The sequence below is a fragment of the Crocodylus siamensis genome, chromosome 2 (assembly GCF_052110815.1).
Source record: "Crocodylus siamensis isolate JL-2025a chromosome 2, ASM5211081v1, whole genome shotgun sequence".
Classification (NCBI taxonomy): domain Eukaryota; kingdom Metazoa; phylum Chordata; order Crocodylia; family Crocodylidae; genus Crocodylus; species Crocodylus siamensis.
The window spans coordinates 129338812-129357665 of NC_143396.1; the positions used below are offsets into that span (position 1 = coordinate 129338812).

The 18854-nt window shown below is 40.8% G+C and overlaps 1 protein-coding gene across 21 annotated transcripts in view; it reads left to right on the top strand.

Moving 5' to 3' along the window:
- The window catches only part of EPHA5 (EPH receptor A5), a 369517-nt gene that overhangs the window by 184781 nt on the left and 165882 nt on the right, over nucleotides 1-18854 (top strand). For 13 of the 21 annotated variants that reach the window (XM_090036836.1, XM_090036837.1, XM_090036832.1 and 10 more), the window contains exon 5: nucleotides 4605-4940. The exons of the other annotated variants lie outside the window; for them this stretch is intronic. In XM_090036836.1, the coding sequence (XP_089892962.1) occupies nucleotides 4605-4940 (336 nt within the window). The remainder of the gene's footprint in view (nucleotides 1-4604; nucleotides 4941-18854) is intronic. 21 annotated transcript variants of the gene reach the window in all.

An 18854-nucleotide genomic window follows, 5' to 3' on the forward strand; every position in this document is an offset into this window, starting at 1 on the left:
TTAGATAGTCACCTAAGTCCAATTTTTGGCACCGACAAAGATGTCAGACTTCACTTCCACCTGTATAGGTACTCTTGCTTTAGGCTCCCTGGTGGTCAACAAGGTTCAGGGATGGAACTGAATCTCCTGAGTACATGTCCATATCAGTTACAAAGTTTTAGTTGGAATAAGACTATGATTAGCAACTTTTTCCTGGAGGAGGGGTGGCCCTCTTACCCCAACAGATTAGTGGTTGGGGCAGTGGCCCAGGAAATGGGGTATCTGGTTTCTAGGCCTCTTCACTGCATTTCATACTTCCCAGCAAAGGATCCTAAATACCATGTCATAGACTAAATAATGTCCAGAGTGGCTTCTGGCCTTCTTCTTCTTTAAGCCAGCTCTCTGGACAGCCAGGTGAAGGAGAGATGTAGAACCAAAAGAAAAACAAGCCGGAAAAAGCGGGGCTTACTGAGGTGCATGCTTCCTTGGCAGGAAGAAGGCCTGGGGTTTTCATCCCCGCTCCCCAGTGACTTTTCTGCACCTTGCATTTAATATCCATTAGATAAATTGGGATAAAGCAGCAGTGGGGTGGGTATTTGCCACCTTTGGAGGCAGAGGCTGGAACCAGAACCCAGCTCCCCCTTCTTTGCCCTTCTTTCTTTGGGAAGAGTCCCTCTTAGTAAGCCATGCTTACTCTGGCTTGCTTTCTACCCCTAGCCCTTCCTGGTTGTCCAGTGGGTCAGCTTCAGCAAGAGACTGGAAGGGCACTAGGAAACACCTAACCCATGGCATGGTGGTTATAGAACTTGCCTGGGAAGCAGGAGATGCATGTTTATAATCTTTGTGTGAACGGGGCCCAGAACCTGAGTATCTTGTTCCCTGAGGAAGTACCCTAAACATTATGCTGCAAAGGTAGAGGGCAGTTCACCCTCTACCTTCATATCTAAGCAATCCCATTCTGAGGTGGAAGTCAAACCTAAAAGCTATCCAGGTGCCAAAAATCCTATTTACATGGCTGCGTAAGTGCTGCTTCAGCAAGTCAAGAGTTTGGCCCAAAGTATTGTCAAGAACAAAGTGCAAATCAAAATAAGTATGTTTTGATTTTTACTTTTTTTTGTTTCTTAAATGCAACTTGTAACATTAGTAGGTAAAATATTTTTAATGGGATTTTTAAATTCATGTTGCTCAGTTAATGTTTGGAATAATTTTACCAGTCAGCCTGTGCAAATGTTTAAGTCATTGTGGATTTGCAGAGTTGTGTGAAAACTATTATTTACTGTGCAGGAGGAAAATAGCTTAAAAAAATCTGAGGATCATTTCCATTTTAGATCAGTACAATTTTTTTTTAAAAAGCATCATGTTGTAAACTTTTGCATTTCAAGGCCATAATTAAGAAGTTCTAAATAGCATAAAATGAAGCACTGATTAGAAGTTTGAAACGGAATATTATATATACATTTCTGCCGTCAGAAAGAAATCCACAATTTTAAAGTGAATTTTCTATACAGGTAGGCAGAATTTGTCTTTCAGAATATATTTACAGTCTGTATGTTGACATGTTATTTCAGCAAAGAAACAGTTTGATTTTCCATCAAAACAATACAGGTTTTGTCTTCAGTCGGTATGGTCTGCTTAAGCCTTTTAATCATGTCCAGGGATGGTGAAACTTAACAGAAGTCCATATATCTGCTTAATGTACAAATTAGATACATTAAAAAAATTGTGTTTCAATAAAACAACTCCTTTGTCCTTGACAAAGAGAGGTCAAAAATAAATATGTAGCTTCTGAGCAGATCTTGGCTCCCTGATCCTCAAAAAATAAAACATTTTGTTCTTACCACTGTGATATTTCAAAGTTTTATTGGAGCACAGTTTCAGGATTCTTCAAATAGTACTTGTTAGGTATCTAGACTACTAAAGACTGTTCTTAGGGCCCCTTTGAGAATGCTAATTTTATGGGTTATGGAGTGCCACTAACTTCAAAGCATTGCTATTGAAATTGATGTTTTTAAGCCTTCAAGAAAAGCAGCTGACTCTTCTGTACACAGCAAGTAAAAACCTCTGGCGACTTAGTAAAGTAATAATTTATCTCCTGTTAAAGACACATTGTCCAATAAGTGTTTCTTGTGCCTAACTTCTTTTTCTTCTTGGTGTATTCGTAGCAGTAAAAAGTGCATTTACACAGTGGTAGAAAAAATGGGCAGTTTAACTGGTCAGAAGTACCTGTGTGCAATGCATATATCGCTGCACAACTCCAGTCCCAAATTGCTTAGCTACTAGCATTATATTATATCACTAGATATTATATCAATATGAGTATGACAGGACAGAAAATAGCTCTGACTCTTCCCTGTGCTTAGTTGCCATAAGCTAAATAGTGTTGGATCCCTGTGGTGTAGTTTGTGAGACTTTAAGTGTAAAGATACACAGATCTTTTGTAGAACCCTCACTTGCTAGTTCCCAGAATCCATGCAAGTTCCCTCTGTTCCTTTGTATCCATTTAATTTTTGGTTTTCATTTTGAATAATCTGAAATAATGACTGATATAAGGACTTTAGCTCTAGGAATTAAATCCATGCTGGAGATAAGCACCAAGGCCTTAATCCTGCAAAAGCCTGCAATACACTATGTGTTAAGCTCTGCAGTTGACCCAAACCCATATTACTTCAGGCTTGAAAGCTGTGTGTTCTGTACATGTGTTTTTTAGGATTGAGGTCTTCCTGTCCTCTTCAGTTTCACCTCATTGGACTCAGAGCAGACAAACACAGCCAGATCCCCACCAGTGGCACCCTACATTTATGCACATATAAACACATGAGCACATCTACCTGTTCCTGTCAGTTTGTCCAATTTAGGCAGGCAGTTTTACAATCTGATCTACAGAATTTAATGCAACTTCAGCAAAACAGGTTTACAGTTTTGTAAAATAATTCTATTTGCATTTTCAAATTTTAACCATTTCACAGATAGAAAAGCAAAACTAAGAACTAAGGGTTATGTTTATTGTTTAAGAAGTATTCCCAATTTTCCACCATTATGAAATTTAAATATTTTAATGTGTATAACTATAATAATAGGGCTAGAATTGTGCCATCTAGGACATATCATTAATAAAGTCTGAAATAAAATGCACTTTGGGATTGATGAAAACACTTGGGGCTAATTTCCAAGGAGGTACATTCAAACTTTGGCATGTAACACAGTTTTGCACTCAACTTCCACAAAAACCAAATGGGATTTTAATGCTCTTTGGAAAATCCCAGTCTTCAGTTATGCTTGCAATTAAATGCAGCTTTGATAAGCTATCTTTTTTCCCTTGTGCATCACAATGCACTCAATGAACAATAAGCAGAACTGTCCTGAAGATCACCTGTATATATGGTTCTACCATCCTTTCAAACAAAATTATTACCCTTGCGTCATCTGCATTACATATTTTAGAGGAGTATTTTGTCCTTGGTCTCCAAGCTGAATGTACAGAAAAACATTCCTTAAAGAACTGTTTGGATAATTTTTCTCTGAGGTTAACCCTTTATAAATCAAAGACTTAGAAAATACAATTTGGTTTTTAAGCCCATTGTATCCCATTCAAAAAAAGTGTCGTGTTTTTTTGAGGCTCATGTTTTGCTTTTATCCCACAATGAAAGTCCCATTAATTTCTCTGGGAGTTCCACCATAGATTGAAGCCAAGACTCACACAAGGGAGTAGGGATGTTGGGCACTTCAGTTTTCAAGTATCAGACTTAAGACATCTTAGAAAAAATGATATTCAGAGGATAGATACCCAGAATTTTCTGCAAATCAACACCCTTAAAAGTGTCTTCAAGTTGGCCCTCAAACACAGAGACATCCAGAAAAGTTAGTCACTTTTGAAAATCTTGGCTTGATTGCATAGCATGACCTTACTTCTCTAGCCATTGGGAAAAATACCATTTTTGCAGCAGCTCTAAAACAGCTGTATACTCACCTGTTAACCTTTAAATAGTCTAGTCAGAACTGTTCTGGCATCCAAACTAAGGACACTCTGCGAAATAAGGGAAGTACAGAGTAGCTAGCAAAACACCTTAACATTCACAGCTTTACAGAGACCAAGAAAGCAGGTGCACTTTAGCCTGTGAACACAGCAGTATTGCCAAGACTGTGGAACATTTCTATGAGAAGCATTTCTTCTCAGCATCCAGAGTTAGCACAGCAAATGCACATGGTGAAATCCTGCCCCTGTGACATCAATAACAAAACTCCTTTTGACTTCCATAGGGCTGTCAGTAATACCTTGCCTGTCCTTTGGTGCCAGGGCTGAGAGCACATCAGAGGAAACACACTTGGCAGGATGCTCCCCCCTTAAATTCTGAGCCATGCCATCTGTGGGGAATTGTTATCAGCTAGTCTCCCTTGGTCAGGCAGATGGGTGGGTCCAAACATGGACCCTTTAAAGCGAAGAGGAAAAAGGAAGAACGCTCCCCATGCCCCATGCTTCTTTAGGTGCTATGGTAAATTGGCTCTGCTTGCTGTTTGGCATACAAGCAATGCAACAACTCTTTTCAGGCTAGACAGTAGTAGAGAGCAGGATGGATTTATAATATTATTTTTACCATGTGTTTTTCTCACTTTACTTTACAAACCAGGACCCCCCTCAGCTCCTCGGAATGCCATCTCAAATGTTAACGAGACTAGTGTCTTTCTGGAATGGATTCCTCCTGCTGATACTGGTGGAAGGAAAGATGTGTCTTATTATATTGCATGCAAGAAGTGCCACTCACACTCAGGTCTGTGTGAGGCGTGTGGCAGTCATGTCAGGTACCTCCCACAGCAAACCAGCCTGAAAAACACCTCTGTCATGATGGTGGACCTGCTTGCCCATACAAACTATACCTTTGAGATTGAGGCAGTGAATGGAGTGTCCGACCAGAATCCCGGAGCACGACAGTATGTGTCTGTAAATGTAACCACAAATCAGGCAGGTAAGTGGAACTTCAACCTGGGAAAAAAATTTGGGGGTGTGGGGGTCTGATCTTTTCCCCTTCTATGGGTGGAACTCCCATTGAAATGAGTGGAAGGTCTGAGGATGGCAAACTTGGGCCTTACATTCTTCTACAGGGCTCCCCCCACCTCCCACCTTTTGCTGTTTCACAGCATAATCATTGCAGCCTTTCACAGCAGGAATGTCTCCACTCAGCAGGAGGCATCGCTGGTTATGTTTTCTTTTGTTTTTTTAACATAAAACAGCTCGCAGATAATCTTTCCGAGTTTTGCATTTCAGTGTACCCACCTACTAAAACAGAAGGAACATAATTGTCTCCCTTATTGGCAAAGGGACATCCTAGGGAGAGCATTTTGATTTCAAATGTTGGTAGTTAAGTGGTCTTACCAGCTCAGCAAATGCTTAATTATCTTGGAAAAGCAGCTGAAGTGGAAGTGAAAACACAGAGGGAGTTTAGTCCCTCTTTGGCATCATAGTAAAAAAACAATTGTATTCAAGGTGGTGAGGTGTAGCCTGGCTTCACCGTGTCTCGGGTCAGGTGGCATTTGTGAGTAATTGCTCATTATTTCCTTTCTGTTTTGTATCCTAAGGTAAAGATCATAGAGATTTTTTTTTCTTCCACCTAGGGCTAGACTCTGCTTTCCACCTCTGTGGGAGCACAGAGAAATAAGGTGCTTAGATCAACCCACACAAGGTCCAAGCAGAATTACATTGCTATATGTTCACCGGAGCACAGACACTGCACTTGTTATACTTGCTCAGGGATGCACATAGCACCCCAGAGGCAACCAGTGGGACTCAAGAAGTTGGTAGAGCCCTAGTGGTTATGTCTTCTATGCACACAAACACAGTAGGATGTAGCCCCTGTGTATACTCCCTGCACTTCACACCACACCGACAAGCTTTGTGGAATGATGTGGAAGGTGTTAACATATTTTGCTTGTATATTTTCATCCTTTCCTCGAAGACCATGTTCTGCAAAGGCCTTTCCTTACCCATCTAGTTAGCTTCATGCCACTTATTAAAGGAGTATGCAGTACTCCCCCCATCATGACAAGTTTGTGACTTGTGGCATGGCTGGTTGGCGGCATTTAGGAGGATACACACATGCAATGACAGACCTTGGCCTCTGTCAGGCTCTCACTCTCCTTTAAATGCACCCAGACCACACTCATTATCTCTTTCCATATTGGGCCCATTTATGTCAGGAGGTAGGTTTGGTGAGGCAATAGGCAGCAACACAAGCATATGTGGCATGATAAAACTGGGCAAAAATCGCAGCATTGATGTAACAAGTGGCATGAGTACACATTTAATGTACATCACAATTACCAGTGCTGCTATTGTTTGTCTTGATGTTGGCATAGGAAACACAGGTAGTAGAATCAAGAAATGCATACTGCATCATGATCCAGACTGCTCTGGATAAGTGTGCTGCTCATGCAGCGATCACCTGCTATGACATTTTGCTAACTATGTGTAGTCTGTTTGGTGAGTTAATGGCAAAGAGCTAGACAGGCAGTGGAATGAAATGCCAGGACAGCTGCTGTGACATAGGTGAATACCCATGCAAATTTGGCTTAATTGTGGGAATGTTTCTTCCCTTACCCAAGCAGAATTTGCCTGAGCTTCAGTGAGACAATTAAACCAAGATTTCTGAATCCTCACCACAAAGCAGAAAGATGTTAGACTGCACTGGTTTGAATTTCATCAGTATAGCTCAGGTACATATTTGTATGCTCGGCAGCCACCAGAGAGAGCATTGATATGTTGTAGCTAATCAAATCCCTGCCCTGGAAATTAATTTGGATTGCTGATGTGTCAGGCAAGCCATGTGAATATATCTCGAGGAGGGGAAAGAAAACCACTGTCAGTCGCTGCTCCCCGCTGATTGATGTGGCAGGATGCCTTTAAGAGTAGCACCAGCGGATGACAACATGACACTCACAGAAACACCCGCTTAATGCAAATAAACAACCATTGTGATTCATAATACCATTTACCATTTTCCCTATCAGCAAGGCTCTTGCCAGCAATTTTCTTTTCAGAAAAAATGTACATTCTTCTTATTGGACTGACATTACCATTTCTCAGTTAGCACTGGATATTTCCCTGACACTTGGAGTTAAACCTATAGACACTTTAATGAATGATTCTGCATGGGTAAAGATGGCACATTGACAACTGCTGCTTTCTATAAGGAAATCTGAGTTATGCATCAGCCTCTAGAGAGTCATACCAGGGGTTACATGCATGACAGACTCTCCAGGTATCAAGCTGAGAATATTTACCCTTACGCAGGTGTTACCTAGCTAACTTCTTTTGAAACAGCTGCTTTGGAGAAATATTAGGCATGGGGGTTTCTGATGATAAGCACAGTTCTTGTGAAGGATAATGGAAGTTATGGTTGTGATTTACCTCTGGGCTTCTCTGGGTCTCACCATTGTAACTGCACTGCAGACAGTGTCATCTTGGAATAAAACTGAAAGAACTCAGTGGTTAGTCAGACCCGAGACCTGATGTTTGTAATTCACTGCACAGTATCGAAATTACATCTTTTTGCTTTCCTCTGTTTGATTTTTTTTTTTTTATGTGCTGTTTGGAGAGGTCCTATTCAAATGTGCTCTCCAAGGCTAGTTCTGCAGTCCTTACCCAAGAGATGAGCCAGATTCCTTTGAGTAAAAGGGCCCTGCTACACATTCAAAATAAAGCTGGATAGAATTCAGCTATGGAGCTAATATGCATTTTCAAGCACTAACTGTATAGCTGGGTGGCTCTTTTTATAGCCGGATAGTCAGTTTTATCATGTCATAATTACTGTACAGGTGTGGGTGGTCTAAATTTATTGCATGCCTAACCAGTTAATTGTGTGATAATTACTTTGCACTTGTGTCCAGTCTTACTTTGCATATGTGGCCAATCTAAATTCACTGCATACTATACCAGTAAATTCTGTAATATATGCAACATGTAGCAGGGGCCAAAGCTGTGGTCTCCCTAATTTTCTTCACTGCCGCCTGGATACTGATTGGAACAAGGGCTGGTGTATTCTTTTTGAAGAAAGAGTCACAGGGGGCAATTTTCAAATGAGAGTTAGATATTCCATGGGAACTGAATGCCTGCAGTCCCTGATGCCTTTGAATATCCCCTTCACAAGTAAAGCAGCCTTCAGTTTTCTGTATACTAGCTGCCCCCCACTTGCAGCAAGAAAAGGAGAAGACACATGCATGGTTTCTACAGAGCTTATGTGTGTTCAACTCTTCTTAAAACCAGTCCCTTTAAAGGTGGGGCAGTGAGTTTCTTGTATTACAGCAGACAGGGTTAGACATAGGTAAGGGGCTCTATTCTGCATTCCATTGCACCAGTTTGATTAAAATGTGAAAGTATGTTTGCCTAAATCTGGTGCAGTGAAGTTCAGAATCAGGCCATTGGGAATCGGTATAAGACTTGAAGCAGACACTAATGTTGACAGAGACTTGCTAACCAACATTACAAAAGGAATGCCTAGTCTTTTTCTTCCTCATTTTCATGTAAATCCCCAAGAAGACTTCAGTAATTTCAGAAATAAAAAAAAAGGCATGAACAGCAGGATATCGGCTGCTCCAAATGTTTTTTATATATGGAAACTTTGGCAGTAAGCAATGTAACTGGTTTTGGGTTCTTGTAGGGACTGTTTCCTGAAAAAATTGCTTCTTTCCTAAGTATTTTTCTCTCTCTCTCTCTATTTTTTATTTAAACTGGCACCAGTAGTCAGTCTGCCATTTTCAGAATTATGAAATTTTATTTTCTGAAAGATGTGTGAACTGTCTTGACTCAGAATTAGATTTCAGAGTACAACAAGAAAAATACTAGTTCTGTGTGCAAGAGGAAAAATATTACAATAATCTGTGAGATGAAGTTGATTAGCTAACCCTGGCTGATCAGCATATGGAATCCAATAATGTTGGGGGGGGTTTTGCTGAAGAATTTGAGTGATTAAATGATTAATTTATGACTGTCTGTTTAATATTCAAAACATTGTGACCACAAGACCACTGCGTGGTCTAAGATGAGAATAATAGAGGATCCTACTTTCATGTAATAATTCATATATAATTTGGACCATGGTTTTAGAAAATAAAGAATTTGGCTGCTGAATTCTTATTTTGAGCCTGAACCAAGTGACCAGCCTGTTTTTCAAAGGCATTGAGCTCCAGCTCGATTTCTGCATATTGGTAAGGCAAGAAACAATAGAAGGAGAAGTCAGATGAGGGGAAAAGGTAAAATAAAGGCTATTAAATAGTTTTGAAGGGAAAATCTAAGCCAGATGAGATGAATAGAAGAAAGTCAGCCCTCAAAATCCATCTGCTCTTCAGTGTTGTCTGCTTCACTGGGTATGCACCTTCCAACTTGAAGAGTAAAAGAAGAGTAGGTGTCCTCTACAAAACAGCTGTTCAGTATGTAATCCAGATTAATTCCCTGAACTCTGAATGAGGCAGGTTTTCAGGGAGAAAATAAATAATATGATTATGCCGCACAAAGGACTGCATTACGGTTGCATCTATTTGCCTTATATTGTATATTAAGCTTAGATGATATCTGTGTGACAAAGGTTGATTCTGTGCTATAAGTAGTCAATATATTTTCCTGAGAAGCAAATTCATGTGGAGCCCATAATTATCCATAGGCTAGAAGCAGAAAAGGTTTTTGCTACAGAGTTGTGGAGTGTTATCTTCAGGATACGTCAATGGAGGAGCTTTACAACTCAAGCACTCTACCAGACCAAACAGTGATGGTACAAAATACTTGCTCAAATTCAAAAAAATCACATCTTGACTGTGTTGGAACTGAACTGTCTTCCCTTGCTTCTGTTGTATGCATTAGCAATCAGATAGCTTCTAAAACCCACAATGCATGATGCCCCCTACACATTGCATGGCATAGGGGAATCCTGCTTCCCATCGGGAGCTCAAGGAGGGTTTGTACTCCAGGGTCAAGGTCCAATCTTGGTGCATATAGCAGGTCTGCCAGATGCACCCACTCCATCTGCCCTCTTGTGTAGTGAACACTGGGCATATAAGTGACATAATATTGCCCTTGCTCCATGAGGAAGTAACTGTAACTCAGGGTATCTAGTTGTGCACTGTCATGTATTTGCAAGCTCAACATTAACTTTTCAAATGTACCATCTGGTGATAGCTGTTTCCACATTCCACCTCATTCCCACCAGTGAATTGACTTACTAGAACATTCATGGAAAGCAACTATAAGGAGGGGGTCAAAGCACATCTGAGAATAATTCAGTTCACTGGTCAAGCTAATATTGGGTGATTTTTTGGTGGGGGGCAAAGAAGGCGGGGCTGGAGAGGAAGTGTTTCACACAGCTCTGTGATTAAACAGAGCCATGTGTATTAAAAAGGACTCATAAATCCCCTGAGGTCTTCCTTCTTGCCTGATCTTTACACAGAAAGAGCCATTATATGGAACTCTTATTTGGAACCTGTATCTTACAGACTGCATCACTGGGTTCTCGGAGCATGTCGGTTCTGATGTATTCTCATGACTGCACATGCACACTGAGGTAGATTGGCTAAGATGTCTTAAAATCACACTTTCATTGTTTGATCAATACAAGATTCAAAGTGACCTTGTTTATTTATTAAAGGTCTTTGCTTTCCCTGGGAATTTTTAATATTAGGGCAATCAATTATTATTGTCAAGGTACTGGGAAGGGGCCAGAAGGGAAAGTGAAAGAGAAAATGCTTCCCAAGCTGGTTCCTTCTTGTTTTAGTGGCATCTGATTTTTACTCCAACACCTGATCTTACTTGATATTCTGCTTATGCAGTCTATGAAAGCAGTGCTTTCCTATTCTGTTATGGTTAGTTTGCTTGGATAAAGTGTAAGACATATGGGACTAAATGTTTGGACAGAACGTGCACAGAACATGGAAGAGGCCCGAATGGTCATGGGCAATGAGAAATCACATGTACTCAAGACGTATGTCAGCCTTATTCATAACAGATTGCCAAGACTTGCAGGAATGTAAAAGAGAGCTTATTGAATCTTGGAGTCTAGGAGAGGTGGAGAAATTAACTTATATTGAAAACTGCTGCTTAGCTACATACTCCAACAGTGAATTTCTGTAGGGCAGAGGAATGAACCAAATGTCAGTGAAAGAGTTTAGGATTGCAGTTTGTCAAAATGTGGTCATCACTCTCCATCTAAGGTAAATGAATTACATTTTTTAAAGTGTTGTCCAAACTAAACATGTGACTACCTTTCAAGGTGGAAAAAAATTCTCATTACTCTCTAAATGAATCTTACAGCTTTTCTCTCCTGACCACACTGTATACAGCCTTTGTAAAGTTAGCATTGAAAGAAAAGGAAACTCTATCCATATGAATATTCTTTACATTAACCATCAAGTACAACATCTAAGCACTTCCAGGTAAACTACATTTGCTTTGTAAAATCTCAAGTGGACTTGATAGAGCTTTCTGAGGGTCTTTTCGTAATAGAAGACAATTCTTCTTGGAATATTTCATATCAGCTGAGTATATGAGTGTGAATACACGTAAAGTACACACAGCAGTGTTTCCATGTACCCCCAGAAAGTTCTTGTCAATCTATTCTAGACTGATGCATTTCCAGTCCGTTTTTTCTGCATAATAATTGAAGAACACACTTGCAGGGACCAGAAGTTCCTGAGGTGAATTCTACATGCAAGCATAATAAAAAAGGAAGGGGCTTATTAAGTATGAAGAAATGTAGGCACTAATGGATCTGGTCTGTGAGGGGAAGCCATTGAAGAAGATGCATACATCCTTATTCACATGTTCCCTGGCTGTTCTGCTCTCACCATCACCCTGGAGAAAGCCGAATAGTGATATATCACAATAATGCTGCTGTATATCCTTGCCCATCTGGATGCCATTGATTTTTGGACTTTTTGCCAGCCAGTCTTGGGCTTTGGGCCAGTCATGCTTGCCATTCTGGAATTCAGGGCAGCCACCACAAAGACAACACTTTTTCTTGAGCTTCAGAGCAGGAAGCTACGCTGAAGACCAAGCTAGTAGGACAGGTTATCATATTTTGGGGAGCAAGCCTTTAACAAGACTTTTAGCTTCCATTCCTACCCAATGTCCATGGCCAATGGTCATGTCTGCATGGGATGCTGACTGCACAGTACCCCAAGACTACTGCACAGTCTCACGCTACTGCACAGTCAGCGTCACAACAAAGCCATTCTTTGGTGCTACTGTACAATAATGCAGGTTACTGTGCAGTCATTTAGTATCTGTATAAATCATCAGAACCCCCCAGTAATGACTGTGTAGTCAGTGTCTCATGTAGACATGGCCATTATAACTGACACTGAGAACTGACTGTAGTTGGCATGCCTCTGAGTACAGTATCAGCCTAAAGATTTTGGGGTGGGTCATCAAGATTACTCTTTGAATGCCCACCCTTCTTGCAAAATCCATGCGACTCAATTTACAAATGAAGAGTGTGAGTGTTTACGGGGTGGGGATGAAGGAAGAGGATGAAGAGTTAGATGCTCTCCAGCCTCTTGGTAAAGAATAGAGTCCAGCTTATATGCTGGATATTTCAGCTGCATCCTATTTTCAAGGATCTTTTTCAAGGAAAAGTTCCAGACCTTTTTCTTTATCAGTGAAAGCAAAGAGTTCATTTCTAATTCCCTGTTCCTTTCCCACCCCATATCACAGGGGCATCCAACCAGGGTCTTCATGGATCCCTAATAATAGCACCATTATTTGACCATTGTTTATTTTGTGGGGGAGGAAACCTACTGACAGTTGCATTTGTTTATTTCCTCCAATCTCAGATTCTTGAACAACATACAACTTCTCTCACGTATTGCTTGCCAGAACTTTCTTTTATTTAGGAGGCCTTTCCTAAAAATAGCTCATTCAAAAAGCAGTTTCAGCAGGCATTGTACAGATCTCTAAATCAAAATTGACAGTGATGACTATTTTTCTCATCCAGGAAAAAGAATTGTGTGAGCTGCCATATTAATTTCCTTCTGCGTTTTCAAGAAGTAGCCAGGGTAAGGCATAATAACAGCATCCTTAATGGGACCACCTTAACAAGGGGATGAATCAGAACATGTATTAGCTGGTCAACACACAAAAAATCAGTCACAGATCCATCACAGATTTGATCAAAAAGATGGGACCACCCTAAGCCTCAAGGAATTTGAACTTCTGCAGTTCATCTCAGCACCTCTCAGGCCAGAACACTGATGAGAACCATGTTCTTAGTTAGGCTGGAACATACCTTTCTAGTCATATCAGCTGAGGGGTCTTGCAATCTGCAGTCATTCTGGAAACCTGGTCAGGTCATTGCTGGGTATGTCTGTGCCTGAAAAGACATTAGGTATAAGTAGTAATGAACAGCTGGCTGCAACAGAGGAGTATAATCAAGTCACAATGTTTTACCCCAGGGGCCTCCTTTTTTAGACAAGGATGTGTATGAGATGGTTTGGATGGTTCTGCCTGAAGCAGGGAGGTTGGACTAGATAGTCTCCTGATTTTGACAATTTGGCCTGTGGTTAGATCCAGGGCCCCTTGAAGATAGTGGAAGGATTTTCCTTGCTGGACTCCTTATCAAATCCTATCAAGCCCTTTAGTTTTTGTTCCTTATACAGAGTATATTTTTATTGGTAAAATTGACAAACTCCGTTTAAAACTAGATGCAGATACCCAAAATCACATGTGAAGGTGCACATGCCAATGCACACACAGTATTATTAGAAGCATGAAGGTATGTTACAAAATGCATTGGACCAGGGTTTTACCCACCGCTTTTTTAAAGGATTTATGCATATAATCAGGGGACAGAACTGTAGGGGCATATAAAATAATACACCATTAATGTGAAATAAAATCCAAAATGTAGTGACACATAAATAGATTATTCTATGAAATCTCTTGCAGTGACTAAATCCATTGTAAAACCTTCATCACACAACATCCTATTCCTGAGTTGCAAGTTCATCCCAGCCCAGATGGCTGGATGTCTGCTACCAAATGAATTATGGATAAGTTGAATATTTAGTAGTTTTATTTATAACTCCCTTGTTGGTAATTGCTGATTCTCTTAGTTTGTTATCAGGCTTTGTATAGCACTCTGTATGTTAGAAACATATGATGCATGTCAACATTAAAACAGTTCCTTGGAAGGGTGGAAATTTCCCTACACTTAAAATATTAAGATTGAGGTCATTTTTATTGTTACAGTAGGTGAGATAACCCATTCAATGATACACAAACACATTAAAAAATTAAATAAAAAGATTTCATACATCTTCAGAAAACATTTTAATGATGACATGAAATTAAAATGTATACAGATATAAATAAACATAGTATGTAACAAGAAAAAAGAGAAAGAAACACATCACAATTATTCTTATAATTACATACTGGCAATGAGGTTCAGCTTCTGACTTAAATCCTGTGTTGTGCAATGTTGTATAGGTGTAATTCCCCTCTCCATTCCTTCCACCATTACTTAAAGGTAATGTCATTATAGCAACACAAATGCTTTTCTGTGGAGATATGTCACATATTCTAGACACTCAAGAAGGGTAAGAAAAGCAAACATTTACTTCCCTTCAAGAAAATTGTCTCCATAGACTGTGCTCTGATAGTGCTGTGCAGCAAGAAACTTGAATACAGGGACTGTTAAAGGAGCTAGTGTATCATGCCGACAAGTGGCCCTTTACACAAGGATTCAGCAGTGCCAAGACAAAAACAATCAATTCATCTGGGAAACATTGGGAACCCCACTGCACATATAACTAGGATACAAATTCAAAATGACTTTAGTGATTTAGGAGCCTGAGGGTCAGATTTTTAAAGGTAGTATGATCCATAAAATGCAGAGACACACACTGTTTTTATGTTTTTTTTGCCCTAAGCTCATAGGGAACTATCCTTCCACTGAAACCAATCACTTGTTTTCACATGATGCAGCTTAAACATGAGTTTAGAGCTTGATAGGGCTGGGCAATAGTGTAACTAGAGCAGGACAAGTGGGGCATTCATCCCAGGTGCTAACTTAGAGAGGGCACCAAAATCACCCTGGGGAGCATTTGTTTTAGTTGGCCCAGCCCTGAAGTACTAGGCCATAGAAGCTGGGTCACCTTGTTCTCTGCAGTGTGTGGAGGTGAAGGAGACTGATGAACCTGAGAGACAGGCTCGCCACATGCTAGCTGCACTAGCCCCATAGTGCACTCTTCCTGGAGGCTGTTCCTGGTGTCTGTTTGCTCCTCTTCTCCATATTTTACTGGGCATGGAACTGTACCTCCCATGGCAAAAATCTGGGGGAGGACTGCCATTCAGCTCAATTCTGCCCCCCTTACCCCTGCCATACATTATGGGCTGCAGGGCTGCCTGGCTTCTGTGGCTGGGCAGCTCCGGTGGAGTTGGGGGCATTCTGGTGCCCTCTGCTGAGCTGGGTCCTCAGTTGCAACACCCCCACTGCCCCCCATATAAGAAATAAGACTCTTCCCTACCCCTTCTCCCAGCTCCCCAGAGATTGGTACTTTGCTTAGTGCACCATGCTTCTGAGATGAGTGCCTTTAAAACATTTGTCCCTCACCAGAGCTCCACAGCTTATTTCAAAGTTTTCTTTCCCTGCTAGACAGAGCTGTTAGACAATCATATGTTAATCTTATTTTAATCACAGTCTTCAGGACCAGGAAGCTCTCGGTGTATTAGAGCTGAATAAGAAATTTGCCGGAGAGGGGAAAAAAGGGAAATATACCAGTCACTTTTACTTACCAATTCAATTCAAGTCTAATTACATTTTTTTTTAAATAAAACCTGGATAGCCTTTTGTATTTTGAATGTGTTGTTGTTCATAAATCCTTTTTAGATCTTTAGTCTTAATCTTCTATCAATTTCTTTGCTTGGCATGTTATTCCTATAATTTTAAGATTGCATATAGCCTTGTGTTTGCAGGGAATTGTATAGATTATATGTTGAGAATCCTCTTAAAATATGTGGACAGAAAAATCGGAATAACAAAAATATATATATTCACAGTGCTGCAATAGAAATAGTAGGAGACTAACAAAAATCCAATATAAGTCCCACTGCAGCTTCTGCATGATACTGAATAAGCTCTTTAAATCAATCCGTCTCAAGAAGGTGAACAAAATGGTGAAACTGCCAGAGTTGCAGTCTATAACCTTTGGGTCACAGTAATTTTGTATTAAGTGAGTTGTTGTATAGAAATGTCACACAGAGTAGAGTGGCTTTACTTGCTGGTTCCCCTTTCCCATGAAACTGATACTTGTATTGATTTTGAAAAATACACAGTCTACAAAATGCAGAGATGTTTACAAATCCGAATCCTGGGCTGTATTTGTCTGCTGCTGCTGCACAATGCACACACATTACCAAATACCTTCCAATAATTTATTTTAATGTACAGTGTTCCATACAACAAGGGCCTGAACTGAGAACCAGGAACTTGAATGGATTTTAGGTGAGTTCTGTCCTTCAGTGCAAGTAGAGACCTGGTCCTGCTACATGTTCCTTGCATATGAACCTCTGTGCTGGGATAAAGTTTCACTGAAGTATGTGGGGCTCTGAACACCCTCAGCAGGTTAGAGGATGAAGGCCTTAATTCATTGTCTGTAACTCCTCTTGCAAGCTCAACATGCCATTTCTCTATCAGCCACTCTCTTATTTTCCCTTTCTATTGTATCGATCTCTTTGTTGCTGTGTCTGATTTGAACCTGGTATCATTCAGGGCAGAACAGAAAGTAATGGAGAGATGGATGGATGTGGCTGGTGAAAGAAGAAGAGGCAGGTATCATAGGGAAACTACACTCAGGTCATGTAGTCATGTGGTGCCACATCAGTGCAAAGTATACCCAACATCAGATATGGTGTTTTAGTGGTTGTTGTCATTGCTTGTTTGTGAACTGAATAGGAGACATAATAGCATCTATTTGGAACTGCATGAATGCTCACTACTTTCCTTTTCATGATTTCTCAAACTGACTTTGGTCTGGATGCAGCTAGATACTTTAACGGAAGTGTAGCTTTAAGCCTGTGGATGGCCACATTGATTTATACATCTGCTTACGCACTTTGTTGCAGAGATGAAGCTGGTAAGATTTGTGCTCTGGTTGCTAACCCCAGTAGGGGGATGCCACTGCTGGTGAGGGGGAAGTGACATTGTGGTGCTGCCAGCAACCATGGGGTGAAAGGCCTCCAGAGCTCCTCCTGCTGTGTCCCAGTGCCACTTAATTCTGTCACGACCTTTGGCAACATTTTCAGAGCCGCCTACCCTCAATGTGGTGCTAAGCATCAGGCAGCTGTGAGCCCTGCCCCTTCCCCAAGTGCTCCTTTCACTCCTGTCGCTGGTACCCCTTTAACTTGAGGTCCAGGGCTCATGCCCTTGTCGCCCACTGCTAGTTATGCTTCAGCTTTGTGAAATACCAGACTACCTCTTTCAGTCAACATATAATATTTACTTTCATACAAGAAATTTTAATAATTAACAATATTTTATAGTACTGGAGCAACAGTCCTGAACTAGAGCCTTCTCACCCCAGCCTCTTCCTCCCCCCACCAGCCCCCCCCCTCGCTCCCAATTTCCATTTTTTAAGAGTCAAATTCTGATTTGGCTAGAAAGATTTTTTTTTTCTTTTTAAAGTCCCTTTTTCACAATTACATCCAGGTTGTGGTATACCTAAACATTGAAATATTATTAGTGGCATGGTTATTTTTCCATGGGTTTCAAATAAAGGGTTAATTTGAGGGATAAGCCCATGCCAGCTGGTATTTTATCTGAAAGTAATATTCCTCATCTGCTTTGCCAGGAGGACTGAAAGAACTCATTTTAAAGTTTGGATCAATGGCAAGATGAAGAACGAGTAGGCAGAAAACAAATGATATTTCATTTACAGCAGCTGCATGCCTACAGAGAAGTACTGAGGTACTAATATTTATGTACATACAAACACATTGCAATTAAAAATCTTTAATTAGAAAGTGCTTTAGATCCACTTATTTGCTCACATGGTGGAATGCTTCATGCACCACAGAATCACAGAGGAATAGTCTGTGTCTGAAAAACCAAGCAATGGATTTCCTGGTTCATTCAGTAGAATGGTCGTGAGTATGAGAAGCCTAGAAAGCTTTACAATCATTACTAGTATTAAGAATACAAGGATTTGATCCAAAGCCTAGTGAAGTCTATGGGAAGAGTCTGATTGAATACAGTGCCAGTGGATCAGGGTTATAATGAGCAGCAGATATGCTGCAATGCAGTAAGTTAAGATGATTTGTAACTCAGTCCTGCAAAGCAAGGGGCTAAGCACTTTGGTCATAAGCATGTGTGAGCAGCTCTATTGAAATCAAGAGGAATATTTCTGTGCTTCATTAAACACATACGTGTATGTGTTTAACGAAGCACACATGTACGCTTGGCTGGATCAGGCCAGAGTACTCAGTGCCTTGCAGGCTCGAGCTCTTGATGCCAGATTGTACCTGGATCTAAGCAGCTGCACAACAGATCAACAGAAGCTTTCTATTCCTCACTGGCATCTTTGGCAGGGGCCAGATACCCTGGGTGGGCTTTACAGAAGTTCTAAACCAGTGGGGGCAACAAATTGAGCTCTGTGCCCTCACCAAGTGCCGCTGCAATCCCCTTCCTCTGCTCAATCTGCTGCTCTGCTTTTTCTTTACCCTGTATGCCATATTCCCTGCCCCCTCTCTGATCTGCCACATGCCAGATACAGTGGTTCCTTTGGATGTCCGTGCCACAAGTTGGCCATCCCTTCTCTAAACTCTGGCCCAACTCTGTTCCCCTTGAACACAATGGCATAAAACCTATTTAGATCTTCAGAGTCCTGCTAAGGTTAGGTGCCAG